General features: G+C 38.7%; 1 protein-coding gene across 1 annotated transcript; it reads right to left on the reverse strand.

Annotated features, from left to right (window-relative positions):
* Positions 1-22,446: 22,446 nt before the first annotated feature.
* Positions 22,447-22,929, reverse strand: LOC100452175 (large ribosomal subunit protein eL21-like). The gene has a single exon (XM_054551132.2). It carries the CDS (start codon positions 22,927-22,929, stop codon positions 22,447-22,449), a length of 483 nt encoding a protein of 160 aa, XP_054407107.2.
* Positions 22,930-24,302: the final 1,373 nt, after the last annotated feature.

A 24,302-nucleotide genomic window follows, 5' to 3' on the forward strand; every position in this document is an offset into this window, starting at 1 on the left:
ACCATTGTCATGGGATCACTGTGACATGTAGATATATAACAGCTCTATAGTTGTTGCTTTATGATTTTTAAATATGCTTCTCCCTTTTCTTGGATTGCTTTTGACCAGATTTTTATAGGACTGATTTCTAATTTTAAAAATTTTTAATTTTTTATTGAGATGTAATAATTGTACATGTTCGTGGGGTACCTATGATATTTTGATACATGTATTCAATGCGTAATGATCAAATCAGAGTAATTGGTATATCCATCACTCAAACATTTATTATCTACTATGTCTTCAGACTTTCCAAAATCTTCTAGCTATTTTGAAATATACAATGAATGATTGATAACAATGTTCACCCTTGCCCTACTGTGGTATTGAAACTATAACTTATTCCTTCTCATTGTATTTTTGGACCCATTAACCAAACTCTATTCATCCTCTTTCTCCCTGCTAACCTTCCTAGCCTCTGGTAAACATAATTCTACTCTCTACCTCTGTGGCATCAACTTTTTTACTTTTTAGTTATCACATATTAGCAAGAACATGCTATGTTTCTTATACTCCAAGGGACATACAATGAGGAAAGGAGAGTCTCTTCAATAAATGGTGCTGGGGAAACTGGGTATCTATATGCAGAAGAATGAAAGCAGACACCTCTCTCTCACTGTATTAGGGCTGTCTTAGAGGGACAGAACTAATAGGAGATATATATGTATATGTAGATATATATAGATATAGATATATAGATATATATGTATATGTAGATATATAGATATATATGTATATGTAGATATATATAGATATATATGTATATGTAGATATATATAGATATATATGTATATGTAGATATATATAGATATATAGATATATATATGTATATGTAGATATATCTATATCTCCACATGACCTGCAGAAACAAGGACTGTAATTGTCATGAGTATTTCCTCCTCCTTTGGTTAAAAACATGTTTGTGCATGTGTACACCTGTACTAAGAATATATCTTCATTTTATTTCCTTTCTCCTTTTTCATGTGACATAAGATTTATTGACTTCATATCAGCATTTAAATATTGGTAACTTTGTGTAATAGTATTTGGGTTGGGGATTGGTACGTTTCTGGCTGTATGAAGGGTGGTTGTATTATGTTAGGCATAATTTTGACATTATTGTCTTTATTTGAAGATTATGTATGATTTCAGGGGATGTGTATGGGTTCAAGTTGACAAGGAATGGACTTGTGATGATTAATACTGAGTGTCAACTTGATTGGATTGAAAGATATGAAGTATTGATTCTGGGTGAATCTGTGAGGGTGTTGCCAAAAGAGATTAACATTTGAGCCAGTGAGCTGGAGAAGACAGATCTACCCTTAATCTAGTGGGCGCAATCTAATCAGCTGCCCCTGAATGTAAAGCAGGCAGAAAAGCATGAAAAGGAGATAATGGGCCTAGCCTCCCAGCCTACATCTTTTTCCCGTGTTGGATGCTTCCTGCCCTGGAACATTGGACTCCAAGTTCTTCAGTTTGGGGAGTCAGATTGGCTCTCCTTGCTCCTCAGCTTACAGACAGCCTATTGTGGGACCTTTGGATTGTGTAAGTTAATACTTAATAAACTCCCCTTCATATATTATATATGGGAACACTTCATATATATATATATATACACACACACACACACACGTGTATATATGTACACATATATATGTATATATACACATATACATCTATACATATATATACATTGGTGAGCACTAACATGAGATATACATGTATATATGTATATATAATGTATATTTATATGTATGTATATATGTATATATGTATATATATATTAGGATACTAATAGGATATATATATATATATATATATAGTCACTCAGTAAAAAGTAATACTATACAGGACCACCATTGTCACGGGATCACTGTGACATGTAGATATACAACAGATTTATAGTTGTTGCTTTATGATTTTTAAATATGCTTCCTATGATTTTTAAACATGCTGGTCATGTGGTCATAGCTGGTATTGATGACTACCTTCTTCTACTACCCATTCTGTATTCCCTTTGCCTTCAGCAAGCACCTCAGCAGGTTGTTTTTTTTCCTAGTGGAGTGACCCAAACCTTCATTCCTGAGCGGTCTGGGTCATTTGTTGTCCTGCGCTGTTGTAGTTTCCCATTGACCTTAATCACAGGCAATGGTAATACTAAGACACCCCAGTGGATCTCCTGTATTCCATGCATATGCTTCCTTACCTCCATTGTGGAGTAGTAGACGGATTTCATCTTGATAGTCTGGGTCAATCACCCCAGCCAACACTGTAACTCCCTTCTTAGCCTGCTGACTTAAAGGTAGGAGGACCCCAAAGTGTCCAGGTGGCAATCTTCCAGTTTAGTGGAATCATTGTCATGTCTCCTGGTGGCAGCATTCCTCCCTCTGGAACTAAGACCTCTAGGCCAGCAGAACGTGATGTCATGGGAACAGGAAGCAAAAGTTTTGCTAGTGGATCACTAGGGGTGATGGTGAGTGGTGCCACTTCCACTTTCACCTCTTGATTCCTGGACCCATGAATCTTGGCTATGGGAAAAACAGTACCATATATTGGATGCTGATTCAGAGCATACACGGCCTTCTGGAGAACTTTGCCCCAGCCCTGCAAAGTATTGTCACCTAGTTGGTGTTATAATTGTGACTTCAAAAGGCCATTCCACCGTTCTATCAATCCAGTTGCTTTAGGATGATGGGGACCATGGTAAGACCAGTGAATTCCATGAGCATGAGACCACTGCTGCACTTCTTTAGCCATAAAGTGAGTGCCTTGGTCAGAGGCTATGCTGTGTGGAATACCATGATGGTGGATAAGGCATTCTGTGGGTCCACGGATGGTAGTCTTGGCGGAAGCATTGCATGCAGGATAGGCAAACTCATATCCGGAGTGAGTGTCTATTCCTGTGAGGACAAACCTCTGCCCTTTCCTGTCACCGGGTAGTTAGCTGGCTGATCACCCCGAGGAATGGTGCCATATCAAGGGCTCAGTGTTGGTCTCTGCTGCTGGAAAATTGGGCACTCAGCAGTGGCCATAGCCAAGTCAGCCTTGGCGAATAGAAGTCCATGTTGCTGAGCCCATGCATAACTTCCATCCCTGTCACTACAGCCATTTTGTTCATGGGCCCATTGGGCATTGACAGGGGTGGCTGGGGAAAGAGGCTGAGTGGTGTCCACAGAACAGGTCATCCTACCACTTGATTATTTAACTCCTGCTCTGCTGAAGTCACTCATTGGTGAGCACTCACATGGGATACAAATATCTTCATGGTTTTTGACCATTCAGAGAGGTACATCTACATACCTCTTCCCCAAATTTTTTTGTCAGCAATTTTCCAATTATGCTTCTTCCAAGTCCCTGACCATCCAGCCAAACCATTGGCTACAGCCCATGAATCAGTATATAATTGCACATGTGGCCATTTCTCCTTCCATGCAAAGTGCACAGCCAGGTGTACTGCTCAAAGTTCTGCCCACTGGGAAGATTTCCCTTCACCACTCTCCTTCAGGGATATCCTACAAAGGGGCTGTAGTGCTGCAACTGTCTACTTTTGGGTGGTGCCTGCATATCATGCAGAACCATCTGTGAACCAGGCCCTAGTCTTCTCTTCCTCTGTGAACCGATCATAGGGAACTCCCCATGAGGCCATCAGTGCAGGCTTGGGGAAAGAAGGCAGGGTGGCCTGAGTGGAGACCATGGGCATTTGAGCCACTTCCTCATGTAACTTACTTCTGCCATCTGGACCTGCTTGAGCCCGATCATGTATATACCACTTGCATTTGATGATGGAATGCTGCTGTGCATGACCCACTTTATGGCTTGATGGATCAGAAAGCACCCAGTTTATGATACACAGTTCAGGTTGCATAGTGACTTAATGACCCATAGTCAAACATTCAGTTTCCACCAAAGCCCGGTAACAGACCAAGAGCTGTCTCTCAAAAGGAGAGTAGTTATCTGCAGAAGATGGCAGGGCCTTGTTATAAAATCCTACAGACCTCCGCTGTGATTCACCTGTGGGAGCCTGCCAAAGGCTCTAAACAGCATCCCTATCTGCCACTGACACCTCAAGCATCATTGGATCTGCTGGGTCATATGGCCCAAGTGGCAGAGCAGCTTGCACAGCAGCCTGTTGCAGAGCCTCCTTCTGTTCTGGACCCCACTCAAAACTAGCAGCCTTTCAGGTCACTCAGTAAATTGGACAGAGTAACACATCCAAAATGAGGAATGTGTTGCCTACAAAATCCAAATAGGCTCACTAGATGTTGTGCCTCTTTCTTGGTTGTAGTGGGGCCAAATGCAGCAATGTATCCTTGACTTTAAAAGGAATATCTTGACCAGCCGCATGCCACTGGACCCCTAGAAATTTTACTGAGGTAGAAGGTCCATGATATTTTGTCAGATTTATTTCCCATTCTCTGGCATACAAATGTCTCAACAATAAGTCCAGTGTGTCTGCTACTTCTTGCCCACTGGATCCAGTCAGCATAATGTCATCAATGTAATGGACCAGTGTGGTATCTTGCAGAAGCAAAAACTTATCAAGTTCTCTCTGAATAAGATTATGACACAAAGCAGAAGAGTTGAGATACCCCTAAGGTAGAACAGTAAGGGTATATTGCTAACCTTGCCAGCTGAAGGCAAATTGCTTCTGGTGGGCCTTATGGACAGGAATGGAATAAAAGGCATTTGCCAAGTCAATGGCTGCATACCAGATACGAGGAGATGTGTTCATTTGCTCAAGCAATGAAACTGCATCTGGTAGAGCAGCTGAAACTGGAGTCACCGCTTGGTTAAGATTACAATAATTCACTGTCATTCTCCAAGAGCCATCTGTCTTCTGCAAAGGCTAAATGGGAGAGTTGAATGGGGATGTGGTGGGAATCACCACCCCTGTATCTTTTAAGTCCTTCATGGTGGCACTAATCTCTGCAGTCCCTCCAGGGATGAGAAATTGTTTTTGATTTACTATTTTTCTAGATAGAAGCAGCTCTAATGGCTTCCATTTGGCCTTTCCCACCATAATAGCCCTCACACTACCAGTCAGGGAGCCAATGTGAGGGTTCTGCCAGCTGCTAAGTATGTCTATGCCAATTATGCATTCTGGCACTGGGGAAATGACCACAGGATGAGTTCAGGGACTTACTGGACCCACTGTAAGTCAGACCTGAACTAAAACTCCATTAATTACATGACCTCCATAAGCACCTACTTTAATTGGAGGATCTCAGTGACGTTTTGGGTCCCCTGGAATCAATGTCAACTCAGAGCCAGTGTCCAGTAGTCCTTGAAATGTCTGATAATTTCTCTTTCCCCAGTGCACAGTTGCCCTGGGTCTCCTTAGGAAAAGGCCGAACATCTCCTAGAGGAAGGATGGGAGAAAGATTCACTGCATAAATTGTTGGTAATGTAGTGGGGTCCCTCCTCAAGGGGACCTGGCCTCCCCTTCATTCAAGGAGTTCTGGGTCTGTAAACTGGCTCAAGTCTGGAAATTGATGGAGGGGCCATGATTCTGTTTTTATAATTCAAATCAGTCTTTTGTTTATTCGACCTAGAAGTTTTCTGTTTGTATAATTTAAGCAGGAAAGCAGTAGGCTTCCTATCAATTTCACTTCTTTTGAACACCGTGATTAATTAGCCAATGCCAGAGCTCTACACGAGTCACACTATTCTAATTGCTGCTTTGCCTCTCTGTCAATTATCGTAGCTATGCCCACCTTGCCTTTGGTGGTTGTGTGCTGCCACTTGGCCCCTGCTACCTTAGGATCCAATTATCCCCATTGTATTTAAATGTTGGAGTTGAGTGACTGTGGTTCCCAGTGTTAGATCTGACCTACAGAGAAGAATTACAGAGCTCTTCTAAGAGGCAGGTGCTGTCCTCACAAATCTATTTAGCAAGGCATTGGTCAAGGGTGTATCTTCTGGACCCTCCCAGCTGGGATGGGTATGTCTAAAGTGACTAATTCACTCCACCATCCCAATCTCCCTAAGCCTTTGGATCCCTTCCTCTACATTAAACCAAGGGATATCAGGCATTTCTGGATCATTCACAGTGGGCCATCTTTTAATTCATATTTCAGCTAACCAAGCAAATAAACTATTAAAACCTTTAACTCCCCAAGCTGCAACATTAAATGCAGAGTCCCTACTTAGTGGGCTCAAATCAATAAATTCAGCCTGATCCAACTCTATGTTCCTTCCACCATTATCCCATACCCTTAATATCCATTCCCATGCTTGTTCTCCAGATTGCTGTGTATATAAATTAGAGAACTCAAACAGTTCTTTTCGAGCGTAGCACACCTCCTCATGGGTCACACTCTCAACCTCACCTTCAGAGGCCCACGGGTACTTTAGTTATAGGCCTAGAGGCAAACAGAGGTGTTGGGGGTGGCTTCTGAGGAAAACCAACATTATCTTGCCTGGCAACTGCCTCAGGGGAGGCCATCACTGTTGCCTCAGGCAGTGCATGGTTTATCTCCTCAGACAATGGTGGAAAGGCTGATGGCAGCATGGGTCAGGGAGGTGATGTTGCTACTACTGGGGATGGGGAAGCTGTTCCTTCTGGCAAAAAAGTTTAATCCATGTTTACAAACTCAGTGTCTCCTGCTTCATCAGAGTCCTCCCACACATTCCCATTCCAAGTTGCAGGGTCCCATTCTTTTCCAGTCAATGCCCTCACTTTAACAGTAGACACCTGCTGAGGCTGTGCATGCACCTTTCATTGCAGGTCAGCCACTCGCATGATAAGAGCTTGTGTCTGGCCAGGTGCGGTGGCTCATGCCTGTAATCCCAGCACTTTGGGAGGCCAAGGTGGGTGGATCACCTGAGGTCAGGAGTTCAAGACCAGCCTGACCAATATGGTGAAACCCCATCTTTATTAAAAGTACAAAAAACTAGCTGGGTGTGGTGGCGGGCAACTCCAGCTACTTGGGAGGCTGAGGTAGGAGAAACACTTGAACCCAGGAGGTGGAGGTTGCAGTGAGCCGAGATTGCGCCATTGCACTCCAGCCTGGGTAACAAGAGAAAAACTCTGTCAAAAAAAAAAAAAAAGCTCGTGTCTGTTTTTCCACAATTTCAGCTCTTTCTCTACAGGAGATAACACTCTCTCAAGGTAATCTCAGCATGTTTGAGGCTCACTATCTGCTTCTGAAGCGGGGACACAGAATCCCTGAGTTCATCATTTTCTTTCATCACTTTGTCCACTGAACTTAGAAGCAACCAAACAGCTTCATTATGTTCCCTGGTTCTCCACATATGGTCAAAGGTATTATGTATAGAGTCACTAAACTCCTTGCCTCTCAGGAGTGGTGAATCAGGAGTATCAGATGCATTTATTTTGCATAACTCTCCAAACAGTTCACTCCAAGTACTATCAGTGTTCTCCATACTATTAGAAGTAGAGTCCTTAGCATTTTTGGGTCTAATCATATTAAGCAGCCAACTCCAGAAACCCTAAAGCCAATGAAAGAACTCCTTTAATATTTTCTTCCTCTGGAACCACTCCTGGTACCAAAATCTGTATTAGTCAGGGTTCTCTTGGAGGGACAGAACTAATAGGATATATATACATGCACATATATACAATATGTGCATTCAGTTTATACATACATACATTGCATTTCTAGAAGTTAAAACAGATTTGTGCTGATGCAGGCATATGTTGCATACTTTTTCAGGCCATCTGACTGGAGTATGCATATTCACTAAGAGTGGAAGGAACTAAAGAAAGGCATATCTATCAATATATAAACATTAACTATGTGGTCATGAAGCCTAATATAGCAGAAAAGATACGTAAGTGCCCCAAAGATGTTGTATTTAGATGGAGTTACTTATAAAGTGCAAACTAATGATCCTAAATAAATGTGAATTTGAAGAAAACAGTTGACTAGTTTTAAAAATAAATTTCCAAGAATAGCAAGCTTTATAAAATAATATAAACTTTCAAGAATTATAGATTTTGAATTAATTACTTTAAAACTAATCTGATAATGACTCAAATATTTGCATTATTTATACTTTTCAGAGCATTTTCATGTACACACTATATACATAGAAAAGTATATGTGTTTTTCCACTGCCATTTGACCCTGACGTCACATAAAATGGCATATAATATTATCATTTTACCAATAAACAAACTGAGGTGCAAAGAAAGTTTGGGAAATTTGGCCAAGATACACATGACTAACAAACATGGTAAGGGGAGAGGGCTTGGAAGAGAAAAGGATTAACATTATTTTGAATGACTGCTATGTGCAAGCAACTCTTCTGGATGGTTCACCCATGCTATTTTATCTAGTTCTGGCAGTGGGAGTTAAGTTGGATATCATTGTCACCATGTCACTCATGTCAGGACATGAGTACAGCTTTTGAAAAAGAGAATGCATTGCCACTGCAGCACGTCTGGTTAATGGGGAGTTAGTAAGGATTCAATCCTAACCCTTCTGACTTCAATAGGATGAATAATTGAAAGGGTGACTCAGTGTTCATATGTATACTCTGCACTTGGCTGTTACACATGAAAAAATTCTATATTCAAAGGGGTGAGTCTCAGTAATAGAAATGTATTAAATAAAATATGGTATCTGGTAAGAAGACTATGTTTTAAGTGTTTTTAATCAGTGAAAACCAAGTATAGTCAAATGTTTTTGAAAATCATCTGCAAACCTGAATTCTAAATATTTAGCAGGTCATATTTATTTGTTACCAACCAATTCTGATTTTTAAAACTTATTAGCTAAAGAAAAGTTAGATTAAGACAAAAAATAAGCAACCATTTTATAATAGGTTTTCATAATAACATATATAAATAACTTACAAAATAGTTGAATAATTTTGTTTATTATATGGAAATGTTTGAGAAAAATTTTGCTAATTTAAAAGTTGAACTCACGCAGTTCTGACTCTTTAATATAAAATAAAGCATGATAACTTGCATTTAACTCTCACTATAGAGCTTCAGTTATTTACTTAGGCAAAGTACAGTATGAAATCATTTAGTTTACAATCTAGCTATATCAAACATTCACATATAGTCATACAATTTCCCCATACCTCCTTTCTAGCACTTATTTGCTATATTCTAATGACTGAACTTGTAATATTTTGTGACATTTGATAGAGATAATGAAGAAAATTCCCTTTTCTAGCCAAGGGAAGTTGTGACAGACTGTACCTGGAAAAACGGGAAACTCCTGCCCAAATACTGCGCTTTTCCCATGTTCTTAGCAACCAGCAGACCAGTTGATTCTCTCCCGTGCCTGGCTCAGCGGGCCCCACGCCCACAGAGCCTTATTCACTGCTAGCGCAGCAGTCTGAGATCAACCTGCCAGTCTAAAGCCTGGCTGGGGGAGGGGCGTCTGCCATTGCTGAGGCTTGAGTGGATAAACAAAGAGGCCAGGAAGCTTGAACTGGGTGGCGCCTACCACAGCTCAGCAAGGCCTACTGCCTCTATAGACTCCACCTCTGTAGGCAGGGCATAGCTGAACAAAAGGCAGCAGAAACTTCTGCAGACTTAAACATCCCGGTCTGACAGCTCTGAAGAGAGCAGTGGTTCTCCCACCATGGCATTTGAGTTCTGAGAACAGACAGACTGCCTCCTCAAGAGGGTCCCTGACCCCTGTGTAGCCTAACTGGGAGACACCTCCCAGTAGGGGCTGAGAGACACCTCATATAGGAGGGTGCCCCTCTGGGACAAAGCTTCCAGGGAAAGGATCAGGCAGCAATATTTGCTGTTCTGCAATATTTACTCTTCTGCAGCCACTGCTGGTGATACCCAGGCAAACAGGGTCTGGAGTGGTCCTCCAGCAAACTCCAACAGACCTGCAGCTGAGGGACCTGACTGTTAGAAGGAAAACTAACAAAAAGAAAGGAATAGCATCAACATCAACACAAAGGATATCTACATAAAAACCCCATCTGTAGGTCACCAACGTCAAAGACCAAAGGTAGATACAGCCACAAAGATGGGGAGAAACCAGAGCAGAAAAGCTGAAAACTATGAAAACCAGAGCGCCTCTTCTCCTCCAAAGGATCACACCTCCTCACCAGCAATGGAACAAAGCAGGACAAAGAATGACTTTGACGAGCTGACAGAAGTAGGCTTCAGAAGGTCGGTAAAAACAAACTTCTCTGAGCTGAAGGAGGATGTTCTAACCCATCACAAGGAAGCTAAAAACCTTGAAATCTTGAAAAAAGGTTAGACAAATGGCTAAGATGAACAGTGTAGAGAAGACCTTAAATGACCTGATGGAGCTGAAAATGATGGCACAAAAACCTCGTGATGCATGCACAAGCTTCAATAGCCAATTCAATCAAGTGAAAGAAATGGTATCAGTGATTGAAGATTAAATTAATGAAATACAGCAAGAAAACAAGTTTAGAGAAAAAAGTAAAAAGACACGAACAAAGCCTCCAAGAAATACGGGACTATGTGAAAAGACCAAATCTACCTTTGATTGGTGTATCTGAAAGTGCTGGGGTGAATGGAACCAAGTTGGAAAACACTCTGCAGGATATTATCCAGGAAAACTTCAGCAATCTAGCAAGGCAGGCCAACAGTCAAATTCAGGAAACACAGAGAACACAACAAAGATACTCCTCAAGAAGAGCAACCCCAAGACAAATAATTGTCAGATTTGCCAAGGTTGAAATGAAGGAAAATATTTTAAGGGCAGCCAGAGAGAAAGGTTGGGTTACCCACAAAGAGAAGCCTATCAGATTAACAGCAGATCTCTTGGCAGAAACCCTATGAGCCACAGAGTGGGAGTCAATATTCAACATTCTTAAGGAAAAGAATTTTCAACCCAGAATTTCATATACAGCCAAACTAAGCTTCATAAGAGAAGGAAAAATAAAATCCTTTACAGACAAGCAAATGCTGAGAGATTTTGTCACCACCAAGCCTGCCTTACAAGAGGTCATGAAGGAAGCACTAAACATGGAAAGGAACAACCGGTACCAGCCACTGCAAAAACATGTCAAATTGTAAAGACCATCAATGCTATGAAGAAACTGCATCAATTAACGGGCAAAATAACCAGCTAACATTATGATGACAGGATCAAATTTACATATAACAATATTAACCTTAATGTAAATGGACTAAATGCCCCAATTAAAAGACACAGACTGGCAAATTGGATGAAGACTAAAGACCTATCAGTGTGCTGTATTCAGGAGACCCATCTCACGTGCAGAGACATACATAGGCTCAAAGTAAAGGGATGGAGGAAGATCTACCAAGCAAGTGGAAAGCAAAAAAAAGCAAGGGTTGCAATACTAGTCTCTGATAAAGCAGATTTTAAACCAAGAAAGATCAAAAGAGACAAAGAAGGGCATTACATAATGGTAAAGGGATTGATTCAACAAGAAGGGCTAACTATCCTAAATATATATGCACCCAATACAGGAGCACCCAGATTCATAAAGCAAGTCCTTAGAGACCGACAAAGAGACTTAGACTCCCGCACAATAATAATGTGAGACTTTAACGCCTCACTGTCAATATTAGACAGATCAACAAGAAAGAAGTTTAACAAGGATATCCAGGACTTGAACTCAGCCCTGGACCAAGCGGACTCAATAGACATCTACAGAACTCTGCACCCCAAATCAACAGAATATACGTTCTTCTCAGCACCACATCACACTTATTCTAAAATTGACCACATAATTGGAAGTAAAGCACTCCTCAGCAAATGTAAAGAACAGAAATCACAACAAATTGTCTGTGAGACCACAGTGCAATCAAATTAGAATTCAGGATTAAGAAACTCAGTCAAAACCACACAACTACATGGAAACTGAACAACTTGCTCCTAAATGACTACTGGGTAAATAATGAAATGAAGGGAGAAATAAAGATGTTCTTTGAAACCAATGAGAACAAAGGCACAATGTACCAGAATCTCTGGGATACATTTAAAGCAGTGTGTGGAGGGAAATTTATAGCACTAAATGCCCACAAGAGAAAGCAGGAAAGATCTAAAATTGACACCCTAACATCACAATTAAGAGAACTAGAGAAGCAAGAGCAAACAAATTCAAAAGCTAGCAGAAGGCAAGAAATGACTCAGATTAGAGCAGAACTGAAAGAGATACAGACAAAAAAAAAAACTGTTCAAAAAATCAATGAATCCAGGAGCTGGTTTTTTGAAAAGATCAACAAAATTGAAAGACCACTAGCAAGACTAATAAAGAAGAAAAGAGAGAAGAATCAAATAAATGTAATAAGAAATGGTAAAGGGAGTATCATCACTGATCCCACAGAAATACAAACTACCATCAGAGAATACTATAAACACCTCTACACAAATAAACTGGAAACTGTAGAAGAAATGGATAAATTCCTGGACACATACACCCTCCCAAGGCTAAACCAGGAAGAAGTTGAATCTCTGAATAGACCAATAACAGGCTCTGAAATTAAGGCAATAATTAATAGCCTACCAACCAAAAGAAGTCCAGGAACAGACAGATTCACAGCTGAATTCTACCAGAGATACAAAGAGGAGCTGGTAGCATTCCTTCTAAAACTATTCCAAACAATAGAAAAAGAGGGAATCCTCCCTAACTCATTTTATGAGGCCAGCATCATCCTGATACCAAAGCCTGGCAGAGATACAACAAAAAAAGAGAATTTTGGACCAATATCCTTAATAAACATTGATGCGAAAATCCTCAATAAAATATAGGCAAACTGAATCCAGCAGCACATCAAAAAGCTTATCCACCACAATCAAGTCAGCTTCATCCCTGGGATGCATGGCTGGTTCAACATATGCAAATCAATAAACGTAATCTATCACATAAATAGAACCAATGACAAGTAAACCACATGATTATCTCAATAGATGCAGAAAAGGCCTTCAACAAAATTCAACAGTCCTTCATGCTAAAAACTCTCAATAATCTAGGTATGGAAGGAAGGAAGGTATCTCAAAATAATAAGAGCTATTTATGACAAACCCACAGCCAATATCATACTGAATGGGGAAAAACTGGAAGCATTCCCTTTAGAAACTGGCAGGAGACCAGGATGCCCTCTCTCACCACTCCTATTCAACATAGTGTTGGAAGTTCTGGCCAGGGAAATCAGGCAGGAGAAAGAAATAAAGGGTATTCAATTAGGAAAAGAGGAAGTCAAATTGTCTCTGTTTGTGGATGACATGATTGTATATTTAGAAAACCCCATCATCTCAGCCCAAAATCTCCTTAAGCTGATCAGCAACTTCAGCAAAATCTCAGGATACAAAATCAATGTGCAAAAATCACAAGCATTCCTATACACCAATAACAGACAGAGAGCCAAATCATGAGTGAACTCCATTCACAATTGCTACAAAGAGAATAAAATACCTAGGAATACAACTTACAAGGGATCTGAAGGACCTCTTCAAGGAGAACTACAAACCACTGCTCAGCGAAGTAAAAGAGGACACAAACAAATGGAAGAACTTTCCATGCTCATGGATAGAAAGAATCAATATCGTGAAAATGGCCATACTGCCCATGGTAATTTACAGATTCAATGTCATCCCCATCAAGCTACCGATGACTTTCTTCACAGAATTGGAAAAAACTACTTTAAAGTTCATATGGAACCAAAAAAGAGCCTGCATAGCCAAGACAATTCTAAGCAAAAAGAACAAAGCTGGAGGCATCATGCTACCTGACTTCCAGCTATACTAAAAGGCTACAGTAACCAGAACAGCATGGTACTGGTACCAAAACAGATACAGATTAATGGAACAGAACAGAGGCCTCAGAAATAACACCGCACATCTGCCACCATCTGATCTTTGACAAACGTGACAAAAATAAGAAATGGGGAATGGATTCCCTATTTAATAAATGGTGCTGGGAAAACTGGCTAGCCATATGTAGAAAGCTGAAACTGGATTCCTTCCTTATACTTTATACAAAAATTAATTCAAGATGGATTAAAGACTTAAATGTTAGACCTAAAACCATAAAAACCCTAGAAGAAAACCTAGGCCATACCATTCAGGACATAAGCACGGGCAATGACTTCATGACTAAAACACCAAAAGCAACGGCAACAAAAGCCAATATTGACAAATGGGATCTAATTAAACTAAAGAGCTTCTGCACAGCAAAAGAAATTACCATCAGAGTGAACAGGCAACCTACAGAATGGGAGAAAATTTTTGCAATCTACCCTCTGACAAAGGGCTAATATCCAGAATCTACAAAGAACTTAAACAAATTTACAAGAAAAAAACAACCCCATCAAAAAGTGGGTGAAGGATATGAACAGACACTTCTCAAAAAAAGACACTTATGCAGCCAACAGACACATGAAAAAATGCTCATCATCACTGGACATCAGAGAAATGTGAATCAAAACCACAATGAGATACCATCTCACACCAGTTAGAATGGCGATCATTATAATGTCAGGAAACAACAGATGCGGGAGAGGATGTGGAGAAATAGGAATGCTTTTACACTGTTGGTGGGAGTGCAAATTAGTTCAACCATTGTGGAAGACAATGTGGCAATTTCTCAAGGATCTAGTACTAGAAATACCATTTGACCCAGCCATCCCATTACTGGGTATATACCCAAAGAGTATATACCCAAAGACACATGCACATGTATGTTTATTGCGGCAGTATTCACAATAGCAAAGACTTGGAACCAACCCAAATGCCCATCAATGATAGACTGGATTAAGAAATGTGGCACGTATACAGCATGGAATACTGTGCAGCCATAAAAAAGGATGAGTTCATGTCCTTTGCAGGGACATGGATGAAGCTGGAAACCATCATTCTTAGCAAACTATTGCAAGGACAGAAAACCAAACACCGCATGTTCTCACTCATAGGTGGGAATTGAACAATGAGAACACTTACACAGGAAGGGGAATATCACACACCAGGGCTTGTCACGTGGTGGGGGCCTTGGGGAAGGATAGCATTAGGAGAAATACCTAATGTAAATGATGAGTTGATGGGTGCAGCAAACTAACATGGCACATATATACCTATGTAACAAACCTGCACGTTGTGCACATGTACCCTAGAACTTAAAGTATAATAAAAAATTGAATTTGTGTTTTATGTATCTATATCTATCTAAATAGGTTGATATAGATATATGGATATAGAGATTCACCAATATATAGATTTTGTCAATTTCTTTTTATAAGATATTAAAATCAACTGGATGTGTGTGTGCAGGTGTGTGTGTGCAGGTGTGTATTATTCATCCTTTCTATCATGGTAGTTTGGCATTCTATGAGGAATAGACCAGCTAAAATGAAATTCTTACATTAAGGGATAAAAAAGGATATAATTTCTCTGCACAATATTTTGTTGCTTTAGAAAAGTAAGTGGTGAAAACCTGGTAATTGCATAATTAACTAATATTTCTTTTCTGCTTGAAATAAAATAGTATTATGAATAATTATCATTATCTTCCTTAAAAATAGAGACAAAGATACAGCCATCATCTTTTTTATTTTATAAATATATGTGTTTTTGCTGTCAAGTAAATTCTGTAAGTTTCATCTACAAAAATATGGATCAGTTCTTAGACATGTGAGGAAGTCTAACAACTTCTTGCTCATTAGTTCATGGAACTTTAAAAAAAAAAAACTTGGCCTTGCATATATATACTTTCATTTGAATTAAAACTTTTTTTCTTTGCCTTTTGGCACACCCTTTCCTACTATGGATGATATGGTTTTAACACATGCACATCTCATTCTATTTATATTTTTTGGAGTAAATTGTTGGCATCTTGTGATGGAATTGTTTCCATTGTCAAAGATAAAAAAAAAAAAAGACTACGTGGAAAATAAAACAGAGAAAATTAACATGAGCTAAAAAAAGAATTTCCTTATAACAAGAGAGGTCAAATTCTGGAATAGGTCACTTTGGTGGAAAAGTTGAAATTATTTTCTTTGAAAATGATTAGAAGTTGGACAAGTGTGAATCTTTAGTGACAATAAATGACAATTCTTTGTCATTTTATTTCATGGCAGGGCAGCGATCCTTATTCTTTTTTAAACAAAAATACTTGTAAAATTAGATTACAGAAATAAAATGTGCCTGTTACACAAGTACAAAAGAGTTTAAAAATAAACTGGGATTAGGCTATTTCTTTGAATAATTTAGTGCATGTCATCCATGCCAGGAAATACACATATATTCGTTCATCCATCCATCCATACATTTACTTCTTCAGCAAAAATTTATAATGCAATTTCTGAGTATTAATTACTATCCTAGTAACTGAAGATAGTGAACAAAACAGAAGTTTGCCAGCTCATAGGATTTATATTTTAGAAGGAGGAAACAGAAAAGAAGAAGTGAACAATAAAATTCGGTTTGTCTGATGGTAATAGAGTAATGAATTTTGCTAATTTATGTAGAGTGGTCAGGGTAAACCTCTTTAAGCAGGTGATTGTGTGAAGAGGCTTGAAGAGATTGGCCTACCTGCTGCAAATGACTTGATAATTTAGAGAAAGTTAACAAAAACTTATGTGACAGCCTCATGTGTCAATAATCCAAAGAAGGTAGTATTGTTCATATCAAGGTTAGTTGGAAAAGATCTCAGGAAACCTTGACTTGAATAGCTATTGTTCTTTTCTACTAGACTCTAAGCTTCTCCAAACCTGTTTCTTTGGTGTCAACCTAGTATTCTTCCTATTATAGTGCTTTGCACAAAGCAGGTTTGCAATCCGACATCAGAGATTTTAACCTCAGATCAAATGCTTCTGTGACACAGGATAAGCTTTCTGTGCAAAGATGCCATTAAATGTACCTGATATTTATGCACTGTTTTTCAAGTGTCCTATAGTATATATGTATACATAATCACTTTTCTGTTTGTACAAAGAATGAAAGTTAGGTTTTCCTAACTGATTTTAGTGAGTATACATAATTACCATCTTTAAATTCTTCAGGAGACTTTTATCTATACACTGAGAATTGAGTAACTTTAACTTTTTTGTTATTACCAAAAACACCTGCCTTCCCAAGATATGAGTTTTGCCATGTTGCATTTCTTCTTCGCTATGAGGATAAAAAAGAGGTAAGAGATATGATGACGGCTTTAGACATGCACAATTTGGATAGAGCTGATCATCTGTTGAGCAGTGAATCCATTAAATACATGTGCTTGTCTGCATCTACTACTGTTTTCTACTGCGTTAATAGTTTTCATTGAATTACTTCACATATATAATACATAAGGAAAATTTTGAGTTTCTAATGACTTATAATAGCAATGGAAGGATAGTAGCCCAAAATAATTTAAAATACAGAACTCAGAGCAGATAAACAGCTCTCTATATAAAGAAAATCTTATTGGGATCTTAGGTGTTGATCTAATTTAGTTACCTGCTTTTCAGGATAGATGACTATTTTCATATAATATTTTGGGATGGTGATTATGTGATTTGCCTTATAACCTTCAGTACCTCTGGATGCTTCTTAAAAATTAAGCCCTTCCTTTGCTCTGATCTAATACTCCTTGTGATAGTTCAAGTCTAAAATATCATACTCCTAAGTGAGGGATTCATATTATATGAGATGACAGACTGTTCCTGCTTCAATTCATTTGACTGAAAGGGATCTTTGATGACATTGTCTCCCTCTGACCATTCATTAAGCAAATGAAGTAATTGAGACTAAGAGAGATGAAGTGATATAACCCAGGGTCATAAAATTATTCCATGAGAGAATCTGGAGAGAATGCAGGGTTGTGTTCCTGACTTCAGAGTATATGTCTAAGTCCTGTTGAAGTTTAGCCAATTTGAAATCATGGGCAGAAAATTTCCGATGGATAACATTTGCAAAGGGAAATTTCATGTAAAAGAGAAAATAGATATAACATGCAAATCCTGCAGTGAGCTTTTTCATTTGTCCTTTAAGCTGAGATGATGACACTGCACCATTTCTTATTATCTGGGGGTCTGGATATGACTGAAAAAATCAATATTGAACTTCATCATCTTCCACAGTTCTTGAGCATCCAGCATACATGCAGTGCTGAAGTCAGCCGTCTGCGCTGCAGTCTCTTTCACACAGGAGTCTGGACCCAGGGCTGCGGCGGAGGTTTCAGCATGTAATTCTTGCCTCAGACAAGATTGGGGGTTCTGTCCTTAACCAAATAACATTGTATTTTCTAGCTAAAATTCTCATCAAAATTTCTGTTGAATTTAATGTTTCCTTATCACAACACGATGTTCCCAAGTCTTCTACTACACATGCTTTTCCAATACTGCTGGCTGATTCAGATATTTCCTGCTCAAAAGATTTTCTTACTCAAGAGACTCTCTGTGATTTCAACCAGTATACACTCTGACCTATTTGTGCCTGGATAAGATTCTGCTACTTATGAAAACGTTGTTAATGATTATTCATTGAAAATGTTTAACTGCACATTGTCACTTAACCAGGTTGTACTCAGGGAGTTGAACCCAATTATAACATTAGCAGAAGAAAACATAAGAACAAATAGATATTGCAAAAATTACATAGTGTATCCACTAATCAAATATGAATTCATTTTACATTAGCTCATGCTTTGCATTATCCATGTCTTATTTGTTCCTGCTGTTACCTTTCACTATCCACAGATATAAGATTAATGAGGATTGTTTTTGTTAACACTCGACAAATGTCAAAACATAGCTTCTCATATTCTACTAGTAACCTCTCTCAGATTTTCAGCCTATGTGCTCTTGTCTCTGTGTGAGCTTTTCAGGTCTGATCTCAGTGGGAGTCAGATATATTCACTGGGGTTTTGCAAAATAATGAAATGGAACATCGTAATGAAAGTGCACATCCCTGGTATCAGGTTTCTTTGAGTTCTCAAATCATTTAGGTTCAGTTATTGAGACTTGGAAATGCCTTGGATATGATCAAAAGGGGGTCAGCACACTTCACAGACACCAACTCCTCTATCAGCTCTCTTTGGAAAACGTCCTTCTCTTAAACATGTTAATGTTGTAAAGGCACTGCTAAGGCCTAGGAAATGTTCCTTAACAATCTCCTATGCTATATACAACTTTCTCTTTTTTTTTTTTCTTTCTACAACTCTGATGGCTTAGCTGAGAGGCTGTGGGCAAATTGAAGCAGGCCAGAAGTATTATGTGGTTGGTTAGAAAAGGTTGATTTCTTTCTGACATGAACATATGGTCAGGTTTTGGAGAAGTTGTAAACAAAGCTTTTAACCATCCAATTGAATTAATAATAGGTTCTCAGTCATGTCAAGATATGTTCTAAGTACCTCCTTGTTATGAATGTGTAATTGTGTTGGGCTTATCCAATGGTAGATAATGAAAATATGTCATTTTTTGGCTGACCAGCATCTGAACTCTTTATCTTGGAGAAATTCATCAAATCCTGGGAGTCCTGGTGAATCAAGCCAGTGATCATTTGGTCTCTTTGCTGCAAGGGCCTTCCTGAGCACGTTGCATTGCCTGGCCAGGAAGGTGTACCTACTCCAGAATTGTACTCTCCAGATCTTGAAGACACAGAGGCATTAGAAAACCCATTTTTCTGACTGGTGGCAGCCTTAGTGGCAGTCACATTACATTTCTAGGTTGGTTGTAGATGAGTATGCAGTGTGAGCTAGGAAGTTTAGTGTTCAATGAAAATACCGTCTTTGTTTAAATGATTTTGTGTGAAACCACTGATGTCAGTCCTAACCACTATAAACATTCTTTGTTCCTGCCCAGCTTTTGAAGTTGAGTTACTAGATAATTTTGTGAATTAACCTAACATGCTTTGAATCCATTTGATGTCTGCTTAAATCATCCAAAGTTGGTTTCTATTTTTTGGAACTTACAGCTTTGACTACTGTTGCTACACTGTGCAATACATACTGGTAGATAATTTTGCATATTGTGCCATATTAATAATTTAACTCCCTACAGAAAGTTTATCAATTCTTATTTTCAAAAGAATCTTTGGTGAATGAAAATTAATAGTTGTCTATATGACATCTTATGATTATATTTTCATTCTGATTCCATTGCAGAGAGACTATTTAGTTTTAGGGAGGCACTGTGGGTTCAACTTGCATCAAGGAGGATATAGTTTTAAAGATTTATAGTTTGGTTCGATTTGTTCATGTCTTTGTTTACTGAGCTAAATAGTCAAATGAGCTATCGAATTCAGTGCTGTGGTATCTGCAAGTATCAAGATCAAACACTTCAAATCTTGGTTCGTAATGAAAATGCCCCCCTGAGAACCTTTTTGTGTAATCCAGAGAGAAACACCAGACCTGAGGCAAAGATTTAGCTTTCAGGATTATATAACTTTATTCTGTGTTTAATGTGGGGCTTAAAGCTCATGCTATCGGACAAGAGGTTTTAGACTTCTGAGCAAGAATGTGCTGTACTTTTGAAATGAAGAGCAGTGAGAATACTATTCCCTCTCCCGTCACATTAGCAGCAAGACTTGCTCTTCAAATGTTTCCTGCTGGTTACCACCGAGCACAGGAAGCAATGTTCTGGTGATTAAGCAGCAATATCATTATAAAAGCCAAATGAATAATCATTGTGTTAATGAACTTTATCTCAAAAAAGATTAGTTTTTTAATGTTAAGCCTCTTCCAATATGAAAGAGAAAATGTATTTCCATTCCATTTAATCAACCAGAGATTTTCATAATCTATATAATTTCATATCCTGTCTGTGCTTATCTCTCTAGATCTGCATGCACAATGACTTCAATGGATGTTGTCTCAGCATTTTACTAGATCTCAGCCTCTCCTTTCCTCCCTCCCCAACGCACGTCTCCAGAAATTTAGCCATAGTTTTTCATGAATTAGATAAATTAGATTTGTTGGTAACAAGCAACATGTGGTTCACAAATTAGTAATAACAATAAAATTCCTGAGAAGCAAAGTTTGTCACTTAGAAAAAAAATGGAGTGCCTGTTTAGGAAAAAAAAAACACCAAAAACCAAATATTAATTCCCCTTTATAAAGTGCTTTTATAAGCTTTGGGTGCTGAGTTGTATTTTGAGGAATAGTGTCTTTTCAAACACAAAACACCCCCTCCAAAAACACAAAGTTTTGCTACAAATTGACAGAAGATAACTAGTCCTTTGACTATGAACCCAAAGTATTGCATTATTTCTTTTTGCATCTTATATATTCTTAAGGAATTTTCATAGACATAAAATGAGTGCCAGTTACTACTATTACCACCCCCATCTATTTCTCACTTTTGGTGCCATTGTACTGGATGCTAATATGAAAGAAACCTGCCAGGTAGGGTTCCTGCTGGGTAGAAACTCATAACTCAAAATGGACATTGTAAATCCAGACGAAAATCATCTAACAAGAAAAGTGCAATTCTCCAACACTCCAAGGGCAGTGTCTAGTCAAAAATTTGATAGATTTTTACCTTAACAATCCTTAACTATGGGATCATGGGCTGGTGACAGAGAAAGCATGCATGTGTCTTATCTACACTATAGTTCAGTGTTTTGCAAAACATGAAATACAACATTTCATGTGACACATAAGTAAACATTAAAAATATAACTTTAAATATATATTAGGAAAAGTGTATGGCTATCAATGTGATTTCATGTATAATTTTACCATATTTGAGACTAAAGTCAATCCATTTTCAACTGACTTAGAAAAGTTATGAGCTAAATCATAGTCAGAAGCTAATGCTGGTATGGAAAAATTGACATTGTATGTGAATAGATGGCTCCGAGAAAGCACTATTTTAACCACAGTCAATTGCCATTTCTCATGGGAATTAATTAAAACAGTTGTGTATCATTGTCAATGTTTGAGGTCCCCCTAAAGCATATCTTGAGACAAGAACTTGAATTCTGATAGTTTATTTGGGAAGTAACTTCAGAGAGTACAGTGGGGGAGTGGGAAAGAGGGATATGGAAGGAGGGAAAGGCAGTTAAGACACGTTGAGGTTGTAATTCCAAACTCAATCACACAGAGGACACACTGATAAACTGTAGCACACACTACAGCACTGCTCACTGAGGGCAAGCAAGCTCAGGTGTTTATCCACATTTTCCCACATATTACTGGTTAATGGTTGCTCCTGGGGACATTCATTACCTGGCACTTCTATCCTATCTTGAAGAGTACACATGAGCTTTCTGGACAGATTGTGTCCTCATGCAGAGAGAGATAGGAAACATTCAGTGGTGTAGGAAATGAGAGACACCCTGACAGCATCTTCTGTAACCTTTGCTCTAGATGCTATTGAATTGCTTTAAAATGGGTTTTAAATTACCAGTGATGCATCATTTATTTTCCAGAGGTTTTACTTTAAAAATTGCATTCAAATTCTGGGGAAATTATACCAATGTCATATAAACGAGATAATTTTTTTTTAAAGCCCAGAGGTCTTTTATAATTTTTTTTTAACACCTGTTATGCCATGAATTCATAGGGAATAGGTTCCAGCAGCTCGGGCTCTTTCCCATTGGTTCTCACAAAGTGTGCTTCTCTGGGTGGAGCAGGCTGGTGCTTCAGTTGAACCCAGGTACCTTTCTCTTTGGGTTCTTTCTTTTTCTGATCATTTTCCTTCACGCGTTTCAGGAAGCTCTCTCTGCTCTTAGAGTGCTTAACGTGCTCAATACGCACATTAATTCTCTTGGCAAGAATCTTGCCCTTAACTTGTTTGTTTACAACAATGCCAACAGCATGCTGGGTAACATTGTAGACTCTTCCAGTTTTGCCATGGTAACACTTGTGGGGCATTCCTTTTTGAACAGTACCCATTCCCTTGATGTCTGCAATATCACCTTTCTTATAGATTCGCATATATGTGGCCAAAGGAACAACTCCATGTTTTCTAAAAGGCCTAGAGAACATATATCGGGTGCCTCTGCTCTTTCCCTTTGTGTTCGTCATTTTTTTGTTAACTGGACTATCTATTCTCAACTCGGTTGAATCAACAAGAATTGAATCCTATTTATTTTGTGTTTTGTATTATAAATGTTTGAGGAGCTGGTAGATAACGAGTTAATACTCACATATTTGATATGGCTATGCATATATTGACATCTTGGGCTAAAATTTAATTCTCGAAATTAGGAGCAAGAGACAAAGTTAGGTATTTGGGAGGAAAAACAAAAGAAAGACCAACAAATGATACATAGCTCCATTAGTATCCAAAGGGGTTTTTAGGTCATCCCCTTTTCAATTACCTTCTACCACGAAATACTTGTTTTTTTCCAGATCTCTTGTTCAAGTCCATTAGTATTTACTTTCCTAGGCTTAATCCTAAATCATTTTTTGCCAGCCATCTCTAAGCAGCTGTGGCATCTGTTTTTTTGCTGTGCACTTCCTAGAATACGCACCACCTCCCCATTTTTGTCATCTGGCAGGTTAGTCTATCTCTATTTTTACCCTCCAGCCAACTGACAATAAATAAAAGTCATGGCTTGAAGCTTTAATTTTTCAGAAATCTCAGTATTACTTGGAATATAAGTACATATCTCAGATCCTCAGTTGAGAAAGCTAAAGTGCTACTTGGGTTTAAAAATTGATCCCACTTTAGTGGAACAGAAGCTTGCAGCTGGAGTATGGGAGGCCTCTGGAGGAGTGCCCTGTCACTTTAAAATATGCCCCATTTTGTACCACTACTACCAGGTTCTCACTGAGAGCAATGACTGGAGAGAGAAAACATGTTTAAAAACAGTAACTTGACTCCTTAGCCATGCTTTGGCAGGGTGCTCCACTATTGATCAGAAATGGAATTGTAGTCCTCCTTCTCAGAGTGCAAATGTATTTTTACCCCTGCACAGTCCTGTAGCAAGCTCCAATTTAGAATTGCCACTTGTAGCTCAGCTCTTTCCTCTGAGGCACCAGTACTGATGACCACTCTAGGAACATATTTTCTTTTGTCTTTCATACTACTATTCTTTGTGCAAAACCAAAACTGGAGTTAATTAAAATGCACTAGAAAACTGCTGCGTGCACACAGATCCAAAAGGAACCATATCCATTCTTATTTAAAAGCACACCGTGATTCAAAGAGCAATGCTTAACCGGTGATTGTATAGGAGCCCGTGGAAAACTAGAATCTACACGTGAGGGGGAAAGAATGCTAGTTTTGATCATTTCTATGGCCTTTCTCTTTAATCCTTAAGTCTGTAAATGAGAATTGACATTCATTTTAGTTTTTATCAACAACAGAAAACATTCATTGAGAGTGTACTCTGTGATGGAAAGTGTTTTAGGAGCTGGAGATAGGAGATCAATTAAGAATGGTTACTGCCTTC

The sequence above is a fragment of the Pongo abelii genome, chromosome 2, assembly GCF_028885655.2.
Source record: "Pongo abelii isolate AG06213 chromosome 2, NHGRI_mPonAbe1-v2.0_pri, whole genome shotgun sequence".
Classification (NCBI taxonomy): Eukaryota; Metazoa; Chordata; class Mammalia; order Primates; family Hominidae; genus Pongo; species Pongo abelii.